Below are 15,937 nucleotides of genomic sequence, written 5' to 3'. Positions count from 1 at the left end.
TGCAGTTTATTACTCAGCTGTTCAATATAAAGATTATTATTTAGTAACTACAGTGAAACGTATACTGTATGAAAAGTGAATTGAGAGGAATATGAGTCAAACCCCACCAACACATCCTGGGAATTTGAGAGATGGCATTATTATAGAGAATTGACAAAAACCTTTCAACTTCATTTGTGGCACAATAGTAAAATGTTCAGTCTATTTTTGAGAGATCAAGAGGTTGACCAACAATGCCACTGTCATCTGTGGCTAAAAGCAAGAGAGAAAATGTGGCTGTTATCTCTAGATATCTAGTGATACTAGCCAGCTGTGGGAGTCATATATACTTGTTTATGTATGTGGAAAAAGGCAGCTTTAACTTTCCATCAAACTGGCTGGCTTCATGTATCCAGGGAGAAGCACGTGTGAATCTTCACCCTCCCCAATTGGTAGCTTTTGTATGGTATGGGTGATGTGTCTGGTGGGTAGGAATTGGCAGGTGACCAAATTGAGGGAAGGAGGTAAAAATTAGTTGCAGAAAATGGTTAATTTCTAAAGACTACATATTAAAAAACAATGAATGTACTGTAGACGTGTTGAATCCGTAGCCTCATTCCTAAGCTTCAGAATGCATTAGAGAAGGGCAGGACTGAAATATCCACATAAGACATGAAAGGAGCTAAAAAATCAGCTCGCAGATATTCTTATCATCTCTCCTCCAGATTTGGTAGGCACTCAAAAGAACATTCCTTCTCAAAGCAAGCAGCCTCGGGTTACGACTTTCTGTGCGTGCCGCCCTCTTGTCAGCGACACAATTTCAGCAGCCCCAGAGATTTGGGAAATGGGGTTTAAACAAAGCTCATTGGTTGTGGAGAGTAAGGCACAGAATAAAAGAACAGTTTAAAATCTTCTATCACACGTATAGCGAAAACAACGGGAGGCTTCCAATTAGCCCAGCGGTCCGGATCACACTACCTTCCGTTAGTCGCCCTTTCCTGCAGCATCTTTGGTTACAACCTTTGCCCAGCTGTCTATTGATATTTCTGGGAAATGGCATCCCGAATTACCAACGACACAATTATCCTAACTTATGGTTCATGTATAGATCCTTTCTAATGCAATGCTTTATGCTTCCTGGATATATGTGTCACTAGAGGCTTAAAGTAAAATTTTATGGTACTAGTTTCAAATATCATCTTGACAGAAGGAAACATCATTTCATGAATTGACAGACCATCATTACTAAAAGAGTTTGGACACACCTTCTTACTCAAGGTTTTTTCTTAATTTATATTGTTTTCAACATCGCATATTAATACTGAAGACACTGAAATGACAACAGAGCAAATATGGAATTACACAGTCAACAAAAATGTGACCCAGAATGTGTTTTATATTTTCAATTCCTCAAAGTAGACAACTTTTGCTTGCATGACAGCTTTGTACACTCTGCATTCTCTCAGTCAGCCTCATGAGGTTGTCACCTGGAAAAGTTTGCCAAAAATCTTGAAGGAGTTCCCAGAAGTGTGGAGACCAGATCATTTGATGCAGCAGTTCCTTTCCTTCTTGAACAAATTACTCTTAGATAACCTAGAGATGTGTTTGGGATTGTTGTCCTGTTGGAAGACATATTATAGTTCCACTTGGGATGGCATGTTGCTGAAAAATGCTTGGTAGACATGCTGGTTAAGCGAGTTCTTTGATTTTGACAAAATAAAATCTATTGACAACTGACTGTTAAATTTATATAGGTTTTTTTTAAACATCCTATTCCACATTTAGTCCCCATTTGCTGTTACAATAACCTCAACTCTTCTGGAAAGATGCTCCACTTGATTTTGAAGTGTGCTTGTGGAGATTTGTGCTAATGTGCTAATGCCTAATTAATCCTAAAGGTGTTCAATAGGATTGTGTTCAGAGCTCTATAGAAGGCCACTTAAGATCTTCCTCACCAACCCATGTACAGTAAAGCATATCTTCATGAAGATTGCTTTCTGCACAAGACATTGTCATGCTGGAACAGGTCCAAGTAAAGGGAAAATTTAATGCTACCACGTCCAAAGACATCCTCTACAATCGTCTGCCTTCAACTTTGTGGCAGCAGTTTAGCAAAGAGCCACATATGGCCAAAAATATAAGTTACCCCAGTACTTTTGTCCATATAGTGTATTTTCTGTAAGACTTGCCACCTCTATTAATTCCCCTTTCTCTCAGCATAAAAAAATGCAATGCAACCTCTGCAAAATTACCTTATCATCTTAAATGTGCAATGTCCTTCCCTCTGTCTCAAAGAGACCATCTTATTATTCCTAAACTATGATTTAGACGTAATGGACCACCATTAAGCGACTCCTATGAGCATGTTAATATAATTGAATCTGATGGTGTGACATTAACCTCATGTGTTACACAATGACCCAGTGTAAGTCGAAAATAATGATGATATAAGGAACAGTGCTCACACCTCAGCTTGTGCTATTTATAGATGTAGCCTTCAGTCACTTTCCCCAGAAATATATACTAAAAATACAGATCCTCCTTCAAACGTTGAGCATTATAATTAGTTATATCAGTTCAGACCAAATCTAACAAAATGCCCTGAAATGCACTGGCACCTTATACAGGATATATTCCTGTATTCCTCACAGTACAGGCTCCAAATTTACTGTGAGCTTGATCAGTGTAAAGCGGATAATAAAAGAGAATGGATAAGATATTTAGCCAGAAACTAATCTAACAGCTAGAGGTCGAGCGATTGAATGGCTGGCCGATTAATCTGTCCGTTTTTTTTTTTTTTTTGCAATTTTTTAATTAATCGTCATCGGCCGATTGTGCTGCAAATTAGGCTGATTAGGCAGGCGCATCTGACACACCAATACAGTATTCATTACTAACGTATTTGTGCAACTTTACTAACGTATTTGTTCAACTTTTTTTCAATCGTGTCTGCTTAATTGCAAAGACAACAAGAATGAGAACAAGCGTGTTCCTTGTTTTTTTCTCATGTGCTTATTCGCTAAGCTAATTAGCCAATCGGAGTTTTCTTTCTTGGCGAAGAGCTTTGCTGCTAATTCGACGCGCAAAAATGCCGACGCAGCTGACGCAGTCTGACAAGAGTCAATGGTACGGAATAAACTAAAGCCGACTAAGGCTCGAAACCCCACTGACAATACCCGATTGTTAGCTTAATTTAGCCCTGTCTGTTTAATTGGTTAAATATGATGTTGCTTTAGGAGAGAAAAAAAATATATTATTTAGAGAAAATGAGAATAACATTTAGAGGGAATGTGTAACTTTTTGGAGAGAGAATGAGAATAACATTTGGAGAGAGAATTAGAGGAACCATATTGTTAGCGATCCTTCAACCAGCTGTAGTTTAAGCTACAGGTAGACTCGGATACCAAAACCAAAGTCCACTGATTGGAGAGGCTTGTGTTCAATAAATGTTTAATTAAAGTAATTTTCTGTATCACATCTTATTAATTAAGTATTAGATTATATGAGATGAAAGAGGGAAAAAAGAAAATTGGGCAAACATATCGGGAAAAAAAACGCCATTATATATCGCCCATAAACTGCCCGGATTTCTAAATATCGGTATCGCCCACACAAAAACTTTATTGCTCGACCTCTACTTACAGCCCCAATCAACATTACCCGGGTCAAATAAAATGCAATTTGCACTTCGAATAATTTCCTAAATCTGTTTGTTTATCAATAAAGTTAATATATTGCAGTCAGCAAAGTTCTGTTCTGTACAACACACTTCTTAAACTGTTAATCAAACAGCCCTGTGTTGCTTTTACTGCGACATCATTAAATCGATATGGTGCCTGCACATAGAGCAAATTTCATTTAGGCTTAATCAAAGTCAGTCACTAGGTGGGAATGCATCATTAATGTTTTGTGGATAATTGCTTCCTAATAACCGACAGCTTCAGAGCAGTATACGGTAGCTATATGCTGCTGATTGGCTCTTATGAGTTACACAAATAAACATAGCTGGACCTACAGACCTGATGTCAGAGTTCAAACATAGTAAGTGTAGGATGAAAGAAAAAATAAAGAGTCACTTTTTATTAAGTATAGATAAAGGCCTTACAAAAAAATTAAGCTACTGGGCAACATCCTACATAATAGCCTGGAAGAGGCCTGAGGAAAGAGTACATTTGCATGGTGATTACTGGTGCTCCAGCATCAAGGGTGAGAGAAGTACAATATCAGTTGTCAGACAAAATGAACAATAAATAAAAAAATACCGGGTATAAAATAAGCCAAAGTACCCAGAACTACATGTATATAAGCCATGGGATCTGTTAATGGCTTCTAATGAGAAGATTTTACAACCTCACTACAGGTCCTCATAATAAGCAATGTTGCTATTGAGAGCGCACACTTTTTCCATCTAAATCTGTATAGTGATGGGGTCTGTGGGAGAATGAGTTCAGTCCCGGGTTAACAGTTGTGCACTATATGCAACATATGCTCACTAATTTTTTCAGCGTTAATGTCTGTGTTCTGCTTTGATCGAACATCACCTATGAGCATCTATTCATGGAGTATCCATGCTTCCTGTTTGATTTGCGCCATCAGAAAGTCCTCAAAGTCTTGCTATTGACTCAAAGTGATGGATGCTTGTTAAATGAACTTTTTTCAAACACTACTCAATTAGATAATGTGTGTTATCCAAAGCAGCTTCCAATAGATCAGCTCATAAACACATACAATTCACTGTTCTGTGAAGTGCAGGAGCAAACTGCTCATTTTATGCATGGTTTTATTGATGGTAATTGCATCTTGGAATGGAATGAAAAGAAATATTGCCATCTTATATTCTAAAGGACAGAGAATGTGAGATGCTGATAGAGTGTATATGAGGCTTGCTATTGGTACTCCATTTGCATGGTTACTGTTTCAAATGCAAAACTACTCAATCAGGGGTTTTACATATTTAGATAATTAGAGATTGAAATAATCAAGATTCATGATGATTATCATTATGCATATTTCTTTGTGTGGTGGGTGAGTGACATCAGCTTTAATAGTTGGAAGGTATTCCAGGACAGTAGGGTCAACAAAATCAATTAAAAACCTATAAAAGATTAATTTTGTCACCATCTATAAACAACACATTAATTTAAAGGGTGGGCCTAACAAAGCAGACTTATTTCTCTCTCTCTCTCTCTCTCTCTCTCTCTCTCTCTCTCTCTCTCTCTCTCTCTATATATATATATATATATATATATATATATATATATATATATATATATATATATATATATAAAAATAATAGTCTGTCGATGGCCCTTGTTACAATTGTCAGGAGCAAAATTGAACTCTATTATGGGTGCATTGTCTATTCGTGATCACACATCTTATCAAGAAGACAAAAAGACCCTAATAATAAGACACATTTCATGAATACAGTATCTGTAACACTCAGTGGTTGGTATGGTAAATATGTTGCCAAATTATTTTTCAAGGTCACAATAAATTACATTGTAAAGTAAAACAGTCAAATTCTGCCAAAATGCTCGTTTGAAACTGTAATGCAGCAGATATGCAGATATACTATGTTGAAAGTTTTAAATATAATTTTTGTAACATTATTTCTTGTGTTTTATGGGGTTTTGGTTCCACATGTATGCATATACAGTATGTCTATGCATACATACATAATAAGTAAAATGTTAATGAATTAAAACAGATTTTTAATCATATTGACTATATTGTGCTGAAAAGATGAAACAAAATACCAGATACTTGCATTTATTAGGGCTTTATATTCAATACAGGCAAAATCAATGACATACATACAAATAACCAGAATATCCGCCTAGAGAGTTAAAGGACAAATCAGATCCTAGTTTGTTGACTCTGTAGACGTTTGAAAATGTCATGATCTCAAATGGGAAATATTCATAGATATTGTATTTGGGCCCTTCAAACTTTATCGAAATTCAAATCAAAATAGTGTCGATAATACTGGTGTCTTGATGTGAATAAAATGTCAGAGGTGGTCACCAGACTGTATCCTTTGCTGAAGCTGTTCCCAGGAGACATTGTTCAGGGACTCTTATGATCACCATTGAATCTAAATGGACTTACATTTCCCTTTTAGGCATCAGCGTCAGAGAAAAGATGCGCATCGCTCATTGTCCTAATAGTGTAATTAAAAGCCAGACCAGACAGACAGTTGTTGACTCCTTAAGCTTTAGAAATGTCATGGTCAGAAATGGGAAACATATAGGAAAAAAAAAATTTGTCTGGGTCCGTCAAGGCTTGATGGTAATTCAATCCAATCTAATCACATCAGTTGTGGTCGGCACCCAAAAGAGATGGTGTATAGATCCTGTCAGTGACAGTCACTGGATAGCCCTTTTGTTAGATTGGTCCCTAAAGACCTTGGATAAAGAGCAGGCTGAGAAGGCCTTTTATAAACTCAAATGAAAAGCATCAGGGTTTCACATGATCTCCATTAAATCTACTTGGTCCAAAATTACCCTTTGGCTGTCAACATAAGAGTTAAGGTGCAGTGGCGCCCTGGTGTGAGTGTGTAATTAAAGACCCTGCTCTCATTAATTCAGTGGTAAAAGGCTAACTCAGACAAGACGCTCTGTCATATGTGAGTATAAGGTCAGAGGAGACACGGTGACCCTGAAATGCAGTTATTGATTTTCTGGGTATCTGTTTTGGGTAATAAAGAAAATTGCTGAGCAGTGAATGCCAAGGTTGCTATTCTAAGAAGCCATATTAATTCACTGGTAAAGTGAAGATGTGCATTGGTCTGCCAGGAGGAAGCTTAAAGTCCCTGTCACTTACACATTTGGAAGAAGCTTAAAAGGGAAAAAGTTCTTGTATTACTAGTACCCTTTATAAAAATGACAAATGATATCAATATTTAGATAACACAAATACTGATATTCAAGTTTTCTGCTTCATTTTAGCATATTCTTTTGGAAGTATCTAATCACATACAATTTATCAGCCTTCCCTGGAGAGAAGAAGACTTGAAAAAGCTTGTTGGAGCACTTTTAGGGTACTTTTATGTTTTTAGGTCTGCATATCAGACTGCTTAAAGATCCATCAAGTTTTAATCTCCTGCCAGAGGCAACCAGCTACAATATCCTGGTGTGGAGTCTGTCAATGCTCTCCATCTCTACATGAGAATCTGGAATTAGAGGCAAAAGAGCCTCAAAGTGACAGATTTAGTTTTTTTTCCCCCTTGAATGCTGTCTCCTCTTTTAAATTGTAGTTGTAATGAAGCTTAGTGAAGTTCAGTATCTTCATTTTCTGCATTATTTCCAAACAGCTTGTTTTAGAAACAATTCTAATAGTGGATTTTTTATTAAGTGTGCAATTGTAAATCAAAACATAAGCTTTTTTAATACATATGTACTTTTTCATTATATGTGTATATACTGTATGCTTTCATGTCCTGTTCCTGCCATGTTTTTTTTAAACTGGTCCATACTGTTATTATTGACCTGATTGTCCAAAGTGACATTGATTAATGGTTTATGTTTTTTTTTCTCTCATTTCTATGTGGTAATAAATGGAAAGGAATCTTGCATCTTTACTAATCAAATTCGACAGAAATATAGCAGAAATGATTAAAACCATTCACTAAATGACAGAAATATATAATGTTAAGATTACAAATATGCTGATTTTTGATGATCTACTGTATTTATTCGTACAAGGTGCCAATAGTTCTTCTATGCATTTCAAATACTATTTAAATGTGCTTATGCAAATAACTGTTGTTTGGGGAAAGATACACATTTAATTAACAATAAGTCATTTTGAAAGGGAAAAGATAGCCCAATGTGTTTAATGTTTAATATATACATTCATCATTTTAACAAGGATGCCAATAATTCTTGAGTTGACCATATAAGTGGCTTATGCCATTAGAGGTGTAAAAATCTTGCAGCACACTGGGACATGGTCAGTTAATTTTGAGAAATTACACACCAAGAACAAAAAAGATAAATTGCCCCACATTATGGGCTGAAATGCACCAGTGCCTCACACTGAAGAGAGATTAGAGTTAAACAAGCCTGCAAAATGGTCTGTTTAGATAAAATATGATGTCCTCGTCCATAAGTACATTCTCCCAATAAAAATATGCTATCAGGTAGTCCCTGCAAAAAGGTAACATATGACATTAGAGAGAAAAAACAGGCAATTGAAACTACACCACTAATTTAGGCAATTGAAACTATACCACTGAACATTTAATGAAAGTATTTTGTAGCTTTTTTTTTTTCAATAAGCATCCATGACATAAGTCTGTAAATGTGGACAATAATTGTAATTGTTAAAAATTGGGCATAGTGCATCGCTATGGACCAGTGACTGCCATATACATTATATAGACAAAAGTTTGGACAAAATGGACATCTGAACATAAGATTAGTATGTGGTTTTTAAACTTCCCATTCCACATTTAGACCTCATTTGCTTTTGCTATAACCTCCACTCTTCTGGGAAGGTGTTCCTAAAAATTTTGACGTGTGCTTGTGGAGATTGGTGCTTATTCAGCCACAAGGGTGATAAAGTCAGGTACTGGTGTAGGGTTTAGGCCACTTAAGATCCTTCCCTCTAACCCATGTAAAGTATATTAATCATGGAGCTGACAATCTGCACAGGGGGCATTGTCCTGTTGGAACAGGTTTTGGTTTTGGTTAAGTGAAGGCAAATTTGATGGTACCACATCCAATGACATCCTATACAATTAGCTGCCTTTAACTTTGTGGTAACTTTGTGGTAGTTAATGGAAGAACCACATATGGCTGATAAAGTCAGGTATCCTAATACTTTTGTCCGTGTAGTATATATGTATATGACACACCTAAACACAACAAAAACAAAAATCACAAAAAGCTTTTAGCTATTTCTGATTACACTGCTAGCATCAAAAAGTTTGTGCTGTATTTTTAACAATACTTCTGGCTTAATCAAATATGAATCGTTTAGATTTAGGCATTTCAATGGATGTACCTAGGTGTACCAAAGTAATCTAAAGGAGTACACGCTATTTCAATGCACAAAGCCTCTGGAAGTGAAAAGTATCCCAAAAGACATTCAATGAGGTCTGGTGCAGGGTTATAGAGACAATCTAAGCAAACAAAGAGCAAAGAATCAGAGATAATAAAGGTGTTAATCAAACAGTGACCTCTACAGACACATAGAAAAGACATTTACAGCAAGTTATTCAGTTTTTTTTTTAAATATAGACAATTATTTAATTGCAGTGGTCACTGTTTTTGCAAGGTATAAATTTAGGAACCAGACGCAGATCAAAATCCAATGCCATAGGCTTACCTTCTGACTTTTCTTCCATACCAGTGGAATCCTCATCATCTGAGTAATCTATTTTCAGGTTTTATAGCTTACCTGAAGATTTGTGTATTCTTGCCTGCTTGTAATTTCGATTTGGTCTCTGCTGTTGTAAATCTTTGGCCTGCGAATCATGATTGCTGTTATTTCCTATTTTCTAATTGTTTGCCTTTTTGTGTTTTTTTTTCTGATCGTGACTGTGTTTTAATGTTCTGTTAAACAAACTCATGACTGCATACTCTTTTTATGTATCTCTTCTAAATGACACTTGGAAGTGACTATGCCATTTTTTAGATATATATATACTCAAGTGAGAACAATTAAAACATGTGACTTTAAGCAGAATAAGTTTCTCAGAATGTAATTTGCCTTAACTACCAAAAGAGCAAAGAAAATTCTTAAAAAGTTTGTCATCAGATTCCCTTCAGCTTAACAGCCAAGTGCCATATCGATCAAAGGTGAATGTTACAGAGCATTTGGTGAGCATAAGCTTGTGATATTTTGTGTTAGAATGTTAAATCCCCCACAACTAAGTGCATTAGAGTACATTAGAGCACATGCCCTCTTGAGAAAGAAAACAGTGTTAGGGCAGAAAGAGAGAGAATACAAGTGCTGAAGAGATCGCTTGCAGAGAAGCCCTGAAGCAAAGACAGTCGTGTTGATGTTGAGAAAAGGACTTCAAGACTGCAAGTGATTCAACAGCTACATTACGTCTCTCCCACCATAACAGTCTGAGATTGCCACTTACTTCCTATATGTTTTTCCTAGGCAGCCTACATTTCCACCATAAAAAGAATTTATGTCAGTAGGAGAGGATTAAAAGAAACGATGGGGTTCTAATCTTTTGTTGCCTGTGACCTAATAACAGATAAACATGTGCAATCTCCAAAACATGCACAGCTGCTTATGAATAAAATGCATAAAGCTGCTATCAGCAAACAGAAAAAGAAATGGTTTAATACAGGCTTGGAGATGCATGCTTTCAGAGCACAATGTTAAGGTTGTGCTATTCTCCAAATCAGAATGTCATACAGAAACAAATTCACTGTTGAGCTGATAGTGGAACGATAATAGCAGGACGAGTGTCAGGTGTGCGTTCCGGTAATATATAAGGCTTAGTGGCATCTAAGATCTAAGTAGTCAACTAAGATTGGCAAACACGGAGGAAATATTTAATTCGAAACGCATCACAGAGACTCAGTGTCAGAATGTATAGAGTTGGAATGCTGGCTTTCAGTGAGTCATTATTGACCCCATTTACAAACAGTTATGAAAACAATTCCAGTTGATAACTTTCCAAGTTAGATTGTCATATTTTTTCTATTATTTGCACATTTGGTAGATGCTAAACTGCATTTGGTTGCGTGTACCAAAAGTGAAAGGTCTCAGGATTTTGGTCTTATCAGTATCGCAAATGTTCTACATCATTATTTAGACTTAATACATCGCAATTTCAAAATAATCACATCATTACTTTGAGTTGTCTCAATATTTCGCCATATTATGTAGATATCTTTTTTATTTAAATATGGTATCATAAAACTTTAATTAATAATTAGCAATATTGTGACTTATTTAATTAATTGCATCAAAACAGTATGTAATTGTTTAAATATTGTTATACTTCGATTATCATTAAACATCTTTGAATATTGTTGAACATGTAGAACTTTGAGGTGAATGGGCTACAACAGTCGAAGAACACATTAAGTTCCACTCCTGTAAGCCAAAAACAGGAATCCTAAGAGTGCATATGGGACAGACTCATCACAAGTGGACATTTAAAGATCTGAACAAGAACAGTAGTCTTTCTATATGGTTATGTTGGACATTTGGTCACTGGGACAAACATGCCATGATCCATAGTTACTGAAGTTTTTTCTTTGTATGTTTTCTCTACATAGGTGTTCTTAATAAAATGGCCAGTGAGTGTATATAAGTGCACACAAACAAGACGCTGGTCCAGCAAGTGAAACTTTGTTATTGTCTGAGCGATAAGAAAAGAGAGGATGCTGCCGAGCCGATTGTTCTGTAAATTGCAGCCTACAGAAGATAATGCTTATAATAAAAGCGAGACAGACAGTGACAGGAAGACTTAATGTGCGGTCCAAGAGCTTCTGTAGAGAACGCAGCTTTCGCTTTAGAGAAGCAAAGATATACTGCAACGCTGGAGATCTTCTACATTTATGGTTTCAATTTCATTCATACTGGCATAAAGCCACAGACTAAGAAGTTGGAGATCATATGCAGGTCTCTATACAAACAATCTCTCAAAATAACAAAACATGCCCCATTTGTTCAGTCAGCTGACAGGTTCGATGCATCACGAGGCCGGAGGAATCAGTGCCTTAAGAACTAAGTGGAATGAATCGTGGTCGTGATCGGATCGGCACTAAATGCTTTAATCTGAGCTGAAGTGCTCCAGCTTAGCCTGCACTAATCCTTGTAAGAAAAAGGAGCCAGATGGTCGGCGACAACTGCTGCAAAACTGCAGAGCAGTGCTGCGAAAATCCTGCAGCTCCTGCTGGTGTTTACCTTGTTCCTCATGTTACACGGATAAGCCACAGTGAACACCAGCACCTGGGACTGCCGGTTCCTAAAAGCACTGTACCCTGCAGAGGATGATGTGTCAGAACTAAACACTCCTCTGTGGTGGAACCTTGTGATTCTCGGGGTGCCACAGTCAGAGAAAGACTGTCCCAGGGGTGTCAGAATACAGTACAACACTGCTGTCGTAACGCTCACTAAGCTCATCATGCTCCTACACAACCTCCATCTGCTTCAATGTGGCTCTAGTGAGAAGCTTAAGATTTGTCTTATCATGACTTGTAGCCAAGCAGTCATTATACATAATCAAAGTTAGAGAAAAAAAAATGAAAAGAGTCTGTAAGGAATTATTAAGTAAACATTAGCTCCCAGACCACCACATCTTAGCAGGACCGACTGCCTTTGGGACACTGAAAATCTGTCTGATTGTACCATACACACACACACACACACACACACACACAGGGGTCAACCACCTACAGGGAGCTCAGTTGGAGGCAACTATATTACAGCTAGTTATAGTTTCCTGGTGTGTAATTGAAAGATATAGAGACAAACTGAGGCACAATCCCTCTCTCTCTCTCTCTCTCTCTCTCTCTCTCTCTCTCTCTCTCTCTCTCTCTCTGTGCTGGAGTGGATAAATCCGTAACCTTGACAGCAGGAACAAGCTAATTTAGTGCCCAAGCTATTCGTTGTTACTTGTATTTACCCAGAAAGCCGGGAGGTACAACCACCAGAAAAAAAGAACACATATACAGGTTTGTATGTGTCTTTAAACTTCTATTGCAAAATCTTCCAAATTCCACCAAGAGCTGAACTACACACACTCTTCAGTCAGTGTGAGCTGGCTGTCTGTTAAGACTTTTTTAATTATCCATAAGATTATTTAGCCTGCACAGATGATTTTCCTTGAATCAGGAACACGCAGCCATGTGAAAATTAAAGTTTGCCATTAAGTTCAAAACATGCAGTCAGATTGCACTTAAAGGGAAATGAAGATGCTTGTGACTTGCATGGCCAAATGAGACATAGTCTCGTGTAAACACAATATATTTAGAAGATTGTAATAATCTGAAAACTGTATGAATGCACTTAAATACACTATATGGACAAATGTTTGTGGACACCTGACCATAAGATCTTTATGTGCTTTTTGAACATTCCATTCTACATTTGCAGTTATAATGAGCTCCACTCTTCTGGGAAGAAATTCCACTGGATTTTTGGAGTGTGCTTGTAGGGGTTTTGTGCTCATGCAGCTTTAAGGGTGTTAGTAAAGTCAGGTTCTGATGTAGCGTGGTGAGGCATGGGGTGCAGTCAATGTTCCAATTCATCCCAAAGGTGTTTATTAGGTTTCAGATCGAAGCTCTATAACAGGCCACTCAAGATCCACTCAAACCCATGCAAAGCAATCTTTACATTGCTAAGCTGGAACAGGTTTGGATCTTAGAGTTCAAAAGAAATTCTATGCAGTTGTGTGCCTCCAACGATTTTGACAAATGGCTGAAAAAGTCTTGAGATCCAATACTTTTTTTCATACAGTGTAGCCAACTATGTGTCTCACCATGTTCTATGACATTACACTAACAACCACTAGGTAGTAACAACCAATTAGGCAACCAAAACATGGCACTGGTTATGCTGTGGATAGTACTTACCTGGTCAGTCTTTTGTATTGGCTCTAAACTGAGTTAAACAGTATTAGTGGCAAAATAACATTGATATAACTAGGTGGAACTACACACACACACACACACACACACACACACACACACACACACACACACACACACACACACACACACACACACACACACACACACACACACACTTTATTTCAGGGTTGTCCAACTCAATTTCTGTCAGCCACACTAGCATGTTTGGGTGTCCTCAATAGACCATAAACTGTACAGCTAATGAATTTATTAAACTTCACTTTAGTGCAGGTTTAAAAGCAAAATGTAGGATGTTTAAAAAACAGAAGACATAATCAATAAATTATTCAACTGTTTGGACTATTACGCAAAAAGATTAGTATTAGGTTCAATTATGTATAATATCAAGTAATGTCAAGCGCACTCATAATCAAGGAACATGTGTTTTCTATCTTGCTACAGAAAAATTATTATTATTATTATTATTATTATTTATTTTTTTTTTTCATCCAGACATGCATCAAGGCCACTTCCAACTCTCCAGTTTTAGGCTGTTTCTGGTCAGGTTTATAGATTTTTCTTTGTTATAAAGACAAAGGTGTATTTCCATCTCATTCCCAGTATTTCCAGAAACAAGCTCTGGATTAATGCTAACCCTGAAGTTAAATCAATGAATACATCTAAAAGACAAATAATCATGCTTTCTATTTCATCTGTATGTACAAAGTTTTTAAACCTGTTCACTCATTCCAAACTGCTACAAAGGTTCCAAGCTGTCATACATTTCTGAAATTTCCAGTACAAACTAAAATACAGGCTGATTTTTATTCGTGACTCATTCAGTCCTGATTCAAATAAAAAATGTTGAAAAGATGTTAAAAGAGCCGTGTGGCACATAATAGTCATGGATCAGAGAGATCATGTAGAACATTTCTCTGTTCATAGCATTGACGGTGTGCACTCAGGAAACCTCCTCAAAAAAAAAAATAAAGGCACGCTGCACAGCAGGCGACAGTCACATGCCACATATCAGAGAGACTAAGGACTCTGGAGATCCGAGTTATTGAGACATACTGATTCCTCTGCATGCCTTTTCCCCTTATTCCTTATCGGAATAAGACACGATCTGACTCTGGGTGTGTGTGTGTGTGTGTGTGTGTGTGTGTGTGTGTGTGTGTGTGTGTGTGTGCTGCTTATATTTATGCATGACTGCCTTTCCACAAAGGACAGAGCCTACTGTCCTCTCGGCAAACAATCTGCTCTCGTTCTCATACATTCTTGTCCATTCAATCCAAGATCAACACCGATGGTCACCAGTGTCATGGTTCAGTGTCATGGTTTTCCTTTTTTTCAGTTTGAATCTGATGTGAAAATCTTACACGGTTTTCTGGAACATATGTCAGTATGCAATTTATTCGTAATTTCTATGTATTCTAATGCATATCATCATAAAAGGAACCTTAAAAAAAGAACAAAACATAATTATGAATAAATTAATCATGACAGCGAGCATCGCAGCCCAACTGCGCTCCTCTTGTGATTAGTCAGTACACTTCACACTCTTTGCACAAAGTTACGTATGACTGAAATTCATTTCCCAGGGGCCCTCCACTCAGTGACAGAAATAGTCGTGTGTTCATTCATGACAACACATGGCACAGTCAGCCTGATGTAACTGAGAGAAATGCACAGTCAGAACCAGCGAAGCAGTCACCTCCAGAAATGTGCATTATAACCTGCTTTACAACATCCAAGAATATAGAAATGTTGATCAGCCTCACAAACACCAAACATCCACAAACACACACACACACACCCACCCACACACACACAGCATCAGTGCTTCAGCACCAAGGAACGAAAGCAAGCAGAGATGAAGAGAGGTGAAGTTAAAAAAAAAGAAGTATCACTTACCCAGAAGATGAGGTTAAAAAGGAACATCATGTATTTCAAGCAGCACAGGAAGCCACTGGCCATGTTGCACTTCTTGAATTCTAAAAGGAACACAAAGGATAGATCCAGGTAAAAGACCACGTATTTGCTGCTTTTGGAAGCGGTCTGTTTATTGGCGTCCTTGTTGTCTGTGGCGCTCTGCTTGCGTCCCGTGGAGCCGTAGAAAGCTCCAGCTGTGAAGCCTCGTCCCCCGAACGGACGACCGGAGCCGGACGCACGTGCAAACTCCGAATCGCAACTGTCCACAGACGGGCTGCGGTGGATAGCCGACTCTTCACTACTTGACTTCTCCATGCTCAGGGGCTGACGCTCTGCTGGCTAGATCATACTCTACCATGTCTCCCAGAGTCGCCAAGCAAGAAGCTCCAAAAAGTGTCTCCCAAATGAGCGTCTCCCTCAAAAGTGTCTCTTACACACAAGTCTAATGGAGAGATGGTGCCACAAGAACACTCACT

At 37.6% G+C, this 15,937-nt stretch overlaps 1 protein-coding gene across 5 annotated transcripts in view; it reads right to left on the bottom strand.

Moving 5' to 3' along the window:
* The window catches only part of tspan9a (tetraspanin 9a), a 217,080-nt gene that overhangs the window by 65,072 nt on the left and 136,071 nt on the right, over positions 1-15,937 (bottom strand). For 4 of the 5 annotated variants that reach the window (XM_046864445.1, XM_046864446.1, XM_046864447.1 and 1 more), the window contains one exon: positions 15,444-15,523. In XM_046864445.1, coding sequence (XP_046720401.1) covers positions 15,444-15,506 — 63 coding nt within the window. In that variant the 5' untranslated portion in view covers positions 15,507-15,523. Of the gene's footprint in view, positions 1-15,443; positions 15,788-15,937 lie in introns of those variants that run through there. The other variant, XM_046864444.1, reaches the window with a different exon arrangement.

This window comes from Silurus meridionalis, chromosome 13 (genome assembly GCF_014805685.1).
Source record: "Silurus meridionalis isolate SWU-2019-XX chromosome 13, ASM1480568v1, whole genome shotgun sequence".
Lineage (NCBI taxonomy): Eukaryota > Metazoa > Chordata > Actinopteri > Siluriformes > Siluridae > Silurus > Silurus meridionalis.
The sequence above is the reverse complement of the archived record's forward strand: the minus strand, read 5'-3'. Positions and strand labels throughout refer to the sequence as shown.